General features: G+C 60.8%; 1 protein-coding gene across 1 annotated transcript; it reads right to left on the bottom strand.

The window, feature by feature from the left end:
- Positions 1-425: 425 nt before the first annotated feature.
- LOC114104634 (ly-6/neurotoxin-like protein 1) lies at positions 426-6,344 on the bottom strand. Its single transcript, XM_027950843.3, has 5 exons — positions 6,313-6,344; positions 5,632-5,739; positions 4,577-4,747; positions 4,283-4,384; positions 426-4,121 (listed from the first exon to the last, which is right to left on the bottom strand). Exons 3-5 carry the CDS (start codon positions 4,626-4,628, stop codon positions 3,925-3,927), a joined length of 351 nt encoding a protein of 116 aa, XP_027806644.1. The 5' UTR covers positions 4,629-4,747; positions 5,632-5,739; positions 6,313-6,344; the 3' UTR covers positions 426-3,924.
- Between the last annotated feature and the right edge of the window lie 1,754 nt (positions 6,345-8,098).

Raw genomic sequence — 8,098 nt, 5'->3', positions numbered from 1 at the left:
GGCCTTCCTAGGCTGGGGAGGTGGGGCCCAGAGGAGGGAGATTCTGAGATTCAGCCCCTCTTCCTAGGGGGAGGTGGGGAAACAGGTCAGGAACAGAAGAGGGACGGGAAATAGAGCAGGTCCTGAGCGCCCAGGCCCCCGGCCTTCCCCAGGGCTTGTGGCTCCTCAGAGCTGGTGGGTCTGTCTCTCTCTTATGGAACTGGGGGTGATTCCCAGGGAGCCCCAGGAAACTTCTTGCCCCCGACCCCGTGCCTGGGTGGATCCCAAGGTCAGATCAGGCCTGGAGGAGATGAAGGAAAACTGGAGATGGAAGGGCTGGGGTAGGCAGAGACAGGACCACCCGGGCCAGGAGACCCCACCAAGCAGACTGGATAGGCGAGGCTGGGCTCAGGCCAGCTTGTCGGAGGGAGAGAGGGGCAGACACATGCATCTGTCCATTTATTCATGCCTTCCACAGGGGACACTGACAGGACCTCTCCTGGGGGCTGGGTATGTGTGCTAAGTAAAGGGGCACCTGTGGCACAGGGGTGGCATTTCACATCCTGGCCAGGTGCGAGTTGGGACTTAGGGTTAACGTTAGCTGCTGGCAGGCACATGGCCCCAGGAAGCTCCTGGACCCTAGGGAGTTAGGATGGAAGGGCACCACCCATCTGGGGCCCCTGGTGTCCAGGCCCCAGGCTGGAAACTTACACCCACGGCCGTCTTGTCAACGAGAGGGCTGAGGTTTGGAGCTCCGCTGAGAAGCCCAGAGTTCCGGGACCCACAAAGTGTGCTAGGGAAGGGATGGAGTGGCGAGGAAAGGGGACCCTCTATTTCTGTGTGTCTTCAGAGCTGGGGTTGAGAACACACATGCCCTGTGACAGGCACTGAGAGGAAGCTGGGAGCTGCAGCTGCCAGTCGCCTCCCTTCCCACCTCCAGGTCCTGGGGAGAGTCCAGATGTCACGGCAGGGCCTGGCCTGCCACAGTTCCACCTCACAGCCTCTCTGTGACAGGGCCAGACCAGGCCCACAGCTGCCGAGCATGCCTTTTGCTGCTGGTGCAGGCCTGGCCTGCAGGCGGTGGCCAGAGCTGCAGCTAGACAGGGGGTCTAGGCAGCTAGACAGGGCCACGGAGAACACACAACACTTTTGGCACCACAGTGTCAACCGAAGCCTGTCTCGAGGCTGGGACTCCACAGAGAGCAGCAGCGAATAGCCCTGAGCACTCACCCACATTGGAGGGGCTCTTATTTCTCCCAGAGCAGGGACATCCACTGCCTGGCCTGCAGACCTGAGCCCAGACGCAGGCAGGAGGGCCAGCCCTTGGTGCCCACTGCCCCTCTGCCCTCCTCTGCCTGTTCACCGCCTTCCCCTTCACAGCCGGTTGCAGGACTGGATCCGACTGGCCTGTGGCTTCTCAAACCTATGGTTCCAATTTTCCCTTCCAAGCTTTCCTGCTCCTAGGTTCTTACATAACATGGCAAGACTCTGAAGGTTCTAAGCACTCCACCCACTCCCAGGCCTGGAGGAGCAGCCTGTGGGGGAAGAACCTGCAAGGTGGCTGGGCTGTGGGCCTGTGGGAGGCCAGCTGGCCTTGGGGCAACTAATGGCTTCCCCTCTCTGGGCCTCAGTCTCCTCGCCTGTTGGGGCATGGCTGTGGCTCCTGCCTTGCAGGCTGCCATGGAGTGCTCAGAGCCAGCTGCAGTGGGAGTGGACAGGATCAGGACAGGCCAACCCCCAGCACTGCTGTCCCAATTCCCCAGTATGCAAGCCGTCACTTCCCTCGGCCAGCCTTGGCCCAGCAGGACACCTTCCACATGCTCTGTAGTAGGTCCCAGGGACAGGCCAGGCAGGCAGGACCCCTGGCTGTGGAGGTGGCATGGGCAGCACAGTACTGGGGTTGGGGGCAGTGTGGTCACTGGGCTGGGGCAGGTCAGGGGGGGGAGACATGGACAGATAGATGTAGGAGGCAGGTCTGAGCAGCTGCCCCTCCTCACATTCCAGCCACCCTGGGGAGCTACAGAGAGCAAAGGAAGGACCAGCCTGGGGCCCCACACAGCTCTGTCACAGGATGCCATCTGACTGGGGACAATGGACTTGCACAAGTGGGGTAGTGACAGCTTCCTGGGCCATTCCCATGGAGTCAGGGCCCACACCTGTCCCTTGCCCCCAGCCAGTACTTTGAGACCTGCACTGGTCACTACTGTCTTGAGGCTGGCTGCCTGCTGGTGGGGGTCCAGTGGGAGCTCAGGTCAGTACCTGGCTTTCTGCCAGCCTGCAAAGAGGGCCTTGGGGGAAGGAGATGTCAGTTGGAGCCAGGGTGGTCTCTTGGGCCTGGCACTGGCCCCACAGTGTGTGTCCAGGCCTGCCCCCTGTGTGTGCTACTCCTTTCTCTCTCTGGGAAGTCAATGTGCTCTTACCCCTGGGCCCCTTCCCACCAGAGTCACCTCTGCAAGAGGTCCACACTGTCCTCCCTGAGGAACTGGCGAGCCCTCCGTGGGACTCCACTTCCCCATCCAGCTACCTGTCTCCAGAGAAGCTAACGGAGGTGGGAAAATCCACCCCCCAGCCCCAGCATAAGGCTGGGGAGAGGAGCCCCAGGATGGAAGTCCTCATCTCCTGAACACCCCTGGAGGCGTAGTCACAAGCAAAGGTCTCAGGATGCAGCGTCCAGCAGGCCTCCCCCATGAGGACCATGCTTTGGAGCCAGGGATAATGCTACACATGAACACTGGCCACCATCCTGCCCACCTGGGCTGGATCAGCTTCGGGGTCTCGTCAGCCAGCACTGGTCTGGGGCACTGGTCAGGGAAGAGGATCCAGCCCCATCTGGTCTCACTGGAAAGGACAGATGCTCCCCAGGCCCTCTACATTTGAATGGCAGGTGTTGGGCAGACCCAGCCTCCCAGCTCTGGGCTGGGTGGAGCTCCTGGGGTCAAGGGCTCTCAGGCAGAGGGTGCAGCCCTGGGGGCCTCCCTGGGTACTCCTTCCCTTCTGTTGAGATCTAGAACAATCAGCAGGGCAGAGGGGCCTGCAGGGCCCAGGAGGCAGCCTCGGATCCCACTCCTGTTGTCACACCTCACTGTCCCTTGGGTCCTCCTGTTCCCCAAGGCTGCCTGATTTGTGGGCACATTTCTTTCTCTACCAGGGCCACTGGGCTGAGGACCAGGCCTGGCGGCCTATCTGCCCTGCCCTGCCCAGAATAGCCCTGGCCCTGGTCAGTGCAGGCTAGACCAAATATAGCTTGGCCTGCCCACTCCAAGTCCTGCCAGTCTTGGGCTGATTAAGCTTGTCCAGCACCCGGGTCGGGGTGGGGATGGGAAAGCTAGAGGTCTGGCTGATCAGGAGGGCACAAGTCTCTCCTTGGGTCTGTCGAGGCAGGGCGACCCCTCCTATGCTGAGGGCCACTCAGACACCAGGCCAGGCACAGTTCCTGTGACAGCTGACAATGAGAGCTCCTCCTCACATGCCCTGGGCAGCAGCTGGCCTCAGTAGGATGCAGGGAGGTCCTGCTGGGTTTGCCTGCCCCACAGTGGGTTCGGGTCTCCCTCCTGCTCCAGCACACCCACCAGTTGCTGCACACAGGGTGGGGCTGGCGCTACTCCCATCAAATCAGTGCTTCTCCGCTGACGGACCTCCCCATAAACAGCACTTTCCCAGATCTCTGTCCCTGGACCCAGGCAGGGCCCAGCCTGCCCACCAAGGCCAGGCACCCTTGGGAGGCCCAGTCCCACACAGCAGCTGTTTAAAAATGAAAGCCCGTGGCCTCAGAGTGAGGCCTTGTGGGCGGTGGGAGGCCAGGAGTCCCTCTGCAGACAGCTCTGTGTCCGGGTGTGGCTGAGGGGGTCTTGGGAGGCAGAATGTCAGGTGGGGACACCATGTGAGAGCGTGCAGCTGTCTCTTGAGAGCTCTGTCCTCCAGTGGGTCTGCCGGGGAACCAGGGCTTTAGAGCAGGGCCCAGAGGGTGGCCAGGAGAAGGGGGGCCAGGGCCAGGGTCCCTGGGGCAGCCAAGCCAGCACCATTACAGAGGTCGTACTGGCAGCAGGAGGTGGTGGACGCGTGCTTGGAGTAGCCGTCATACACAGTCTCAAAGCATCTGGGCACGCAGGACTTGCTGACCTTCATCTTGTACGGGGTGTAGTCTGAAGAGGCAAGAAGGCCTTCCTGAGAGGGGAGGGACTCTGCCTGGCTCAATCCCGGCATGCAGGGCCATTAAGCAGACCCTCAGCAGGAACTCCCAGGAAGGACCCTCCCTCCTGTACCCCAATGCTCTGGGGCAGGGACCAGGGTCTGCCAGACTCACAGGTACGTGTAGTCATGCAGTAGGTGACCATGGCCGGGCAGCGCATGGGGTTGAAGCAATTGTCTCCATTGTAGGCGCACACATGGCAGTCCAGAGCCTGGGCTTGGGTCAGGATGAGGGGGTGGTCACAGAACTGGGAGAAGCCCCACCCACTGCCCAGCCCAATCCCTCCCCACCACGGGACCACTGGAAGGAAAGGAAAGGTGGTCACTGGGAATTGTAGCCAGACTCTCCACTTCCAGCCTGCTTCCCCCAAACATGGGTCTTGCACCCCTCTGGCCTTGGCTACCTTACCTAGAGGCAGGCCCACCAGGGCGGCCAGGAACAGCACGAGCAGGGGCGCCATGACTGGAGGGCAGCGACAGTGTGGTGGTGGGGAGGTGAGCAGCACCAGTCTCAGGTCCAGCTCAGGACGGGGACGGCCCCTGCCCTCCCAGAGCTCCAGGCCTAGAGGAGGGAGGCAGGCTGCATAATTGGTGACAAAGACAGGTGGTCAGTGCTGGGCAGGCATGTGGTGGGCAAAGGAGTCACCCAACTCAATAGATATCAGGACAGGGTTTCTGGACACTTGCGATTAGAGGCAGCAGAGACAGCGCATTCCAACCAGAGACCAGCACTGACCAAGTCCAAGACTGAGGCACAGCCTGGAGGATGAGGGGCAGGGCTAAAGAGTAGGGGAGGCTGGAGGGCCCTGAAGACCTGTACCCTGGACAGGAGCTGCCCTGCGGAAGGCGACGGAAGCCTGGTACCCAGCTCCCTCCCCTTAGGGCCCTGGGCCCAGCAGGCAGGGCAGGGCACGACTGCGCCCCAGGAGCATCTCTTCTCCCTGGTCTCCCTCCACTTTGCCCTTGGGCGACCCTGTGTTCCCTCTCCCAGGAAGGCCTCTGGAGCCTGCTTGGGCTCTCAGGTCTGAGTCCTCAGCACCGCAGGAGCCCCGGGTCGCGATGAGCTCTGACCACCACCCAGGGAGATGCACTTGACAGGCCTAGGGAGGGCACTCGGGCAGGGCGGGAGGAAGAACTCCCAGTCCGGGTGATTGGGGCGGAGAGGGCCCGTGTCTGGGAAGGGATTTGGCCGGGAAGCGGGGATCTGGACCAGGACTGTCTCTCCCCGCCGCATACAAGGGCCGACCCTGCCCCCAGGGACTAAATCAGACTCCCTGGAAGACACTCCCGTCTTTCCCTACCCGTTTCCCAGAGCCTGCGGCTCCGGAGCTTCCCGCCCCCTCTCGGAGAGCCCCGCCCCAAAGACTGCGGCACAGCCAAGGGAGGGCTCCAGACGGGTGCGGTACCTGGTGACCAAGACAGTGACCTTCAACAGCTCGAGACCCCGCCGCGCCAGGAACTCACCCGCGGCCTCTAGCCGGTCCCTCCCTCGGTCTGATTGCGCGTTGGTCCGAACTTTCCGCAGTGCTGGTGGTGGTGCATCACCGGCCCCCGCAAGCTCCGCTGCCAGGGCTGAGCGGAGCGAGCGCACAAATGGCCCCGCCCCGTCCTCGCCCTGTTCCCTCCCCCAATGCCGCTCCGCCCCGCAAGCTCACCTCCGGCGCCACCCCGGTCCTGCCCCGGTACCACCCCGCCCCGCGAGCTGCCCGCAGGCCCCACCCCAGATCCGCCTCCGTCCCTCCGAAAGCCCCGCCCCGTGCCTCTCTGGCCACCCTGCTCATCACAGACCCCACCCCGTCCCCACCCCCTGCTCCGCCGAAGGCCCCGCCCCCGGCCCCGTGCCTCTCTGCCCCCCACCATAGGCCCCGCCCCCGCCCCGCCCCGTGCCTCTCTGCCCCCCACCATAGGCCCCGCCCCCGCCCCGCCCCGTGCCTCTCTGCCCCCCCACCATAGGCCCCGCCCCGCCCCGTGCCTCTCGGCCACCAGAGCTCACCGCCGGCCCAGCCGCTGGGCTGCCCCTGTACTGAGCATTATTTTGTGTACTTTGCCTCGAGTGGCCCTGGCCGGCTCGAGGGTTGCCCGCGGGGACCTCGACACACAAGGAGCACCGCAGTGTCAACCTGGTGACCTCAGGCGAGTGCGCACCTCCCGAGCGCTGTCCCCCGTGTCCCGCCGGAGTCCTCCCACGGTGAGCTTCTCCTGCAGCGGCCGGGCGGGCTAAACCCGTTCCCCTGGGTGAGCTGACTCTGGACCGACGCCGGCTTCGCTGCCCGGTGACCCACTGCCTGGGAACGCCTCTGCGCCTTGGTCTACTAGCAGAGCTTAGGAGCCTTGGAAGTCCGGGAGACACCGGGGACACAGCTGCCATGTGGTTAACGCTTCCCTCCCACTGCCATGATTCCAGTGTTAAATGATTATTTTTATATGACTTAAAACTTTTTCATTTTATTTTATGGCCTGTTTAAGGCAAAATTTAAGAGACTTTCTGGGCCCTAAAATTTTCGTTTTTTCTATTGTGAAAGAAATCACATTGTTTGGATATTTTACCTTGTTTTTCAGTTTTTATGGACAGGACAGTGAGTGCACTTCCTGTTTCTTCAAGCAGATCTGATGCTTAAGCCCTCAACAGGCTCAGCTGTTGCTGTATGGGTTTATTTCGAGAGTGTTGGTTCCTTTGACCTTGACAGCGCCCCCTCTCTCTTTCTCTTTCTCTTCTTTAACTCTATTATGGGCCTGGCTGCTGGATACGTAGCTTGATTCTGGGGTTCATGGCAACTGGGCTGGATGGTCGTGCTTTTCACCAAATGTGCCGGAAGTCCTGATGCAGGAGGGAGTAAAGCCCACCCCATTCCCACAATCCCAGCTGTGTGGAACCATCAGACCCCATGACAGAATGGGAAGTGGATTCACTGTCCTGACTTTAAAAACTGAAAATCGAGGCAAAGTACACAAAATAATGCTTTTTCAGATCTTGCTCTACAGGTGGCACAGGGCAGTGACCCCTGAATAAAGGGGGCAGGGAGTGAGCTATCTTTGCCCTCAGGCACTGGGCAGGCTGTTTTGGAACAGTGCACAGTGTCCTAGGAAGGAGACTGGGGGGTGTCTAAGGGGGGCAAAGATGCTGGAATTCACAGGGCAAAAGTATCCCAAAAGAGAGCCAGGAGGTTGGTAGAGGACTTCCCACAACCTTCAACGGAGTTCTGATCCTTGTGTGAGTTTGGGGAACCTACCCAAAGGCGTGGACAGCACCCCTGGTAGGAGCCGGCAGACAATGCCCAGAGCTAGCACTGATCTGGGAGCTTCACTAGCGTGGCCAGGAGAAACCCTGCCAGTCACAGGCCATGGTGGGCCTGCTCTGCAGGGACCTGCCTTATGGCAGGCAAATCAGCCCCTGCTGGCCCCAGGATCACAGCTGAAGCACTCCTCAAAAGCTTCTGATCACTTCCTAGAACAAAACTCAAAGTTTGATCAATGTGAAGCCCATCCAGTGAAATGCCTGACACAATTAAGCATCACTGGCCAGGCGGAGGATGCAGACCAATGACCAGAAACAAGCCTGGGAATACAGAGATGAGCGTCGATGGCAAGGACAGGGAGACACAGCTGCCATTTCATGTGTCCCAGTGGGTAGAGGAGGACATGAACAGGGGTGGAGAGGCAGCAGAGGAAGCTTAAAACAGAACCTGACTTCGAAAGGTGGAAAGTAAGTTAGACTGAGAAAATACACCGCAAATACACGGGATAGAGCAGATTAGACTGCAGAAGACCGTCCGTGAACGTGAGGACACGTTAGGGTCCACTGGGAAGGAAGCACAGAGCAGCAGGCTGGAGCCCTGCCGGGCACCTTCAGGTGGGCTCACATGGCACGGGGTCTCTGAGAGGAGGACCTCCAACAGGCAGGTAATGGCCAAACGTTTTGTGATCTGACGTA

Source organism: Marmota flaviventris, chromosome 15, assembly GCF_047511675.1.
Source record: "Marmota flaviventris isolate mMarFla1 chromosome 15, mMarFla1.hap1, whole genome shotgun sequence".
Taxonomy (NCBI): Eukaryota; Metazoa; Chordata; class Mammalia; order Rodentia; family Sciuridae; genus Marmota; species Marmota flaviventris.
Note: the sequence above shows the minus strand (reverse complement) of the source record. Positions and strands in the feature narration are given on the sequence as shown.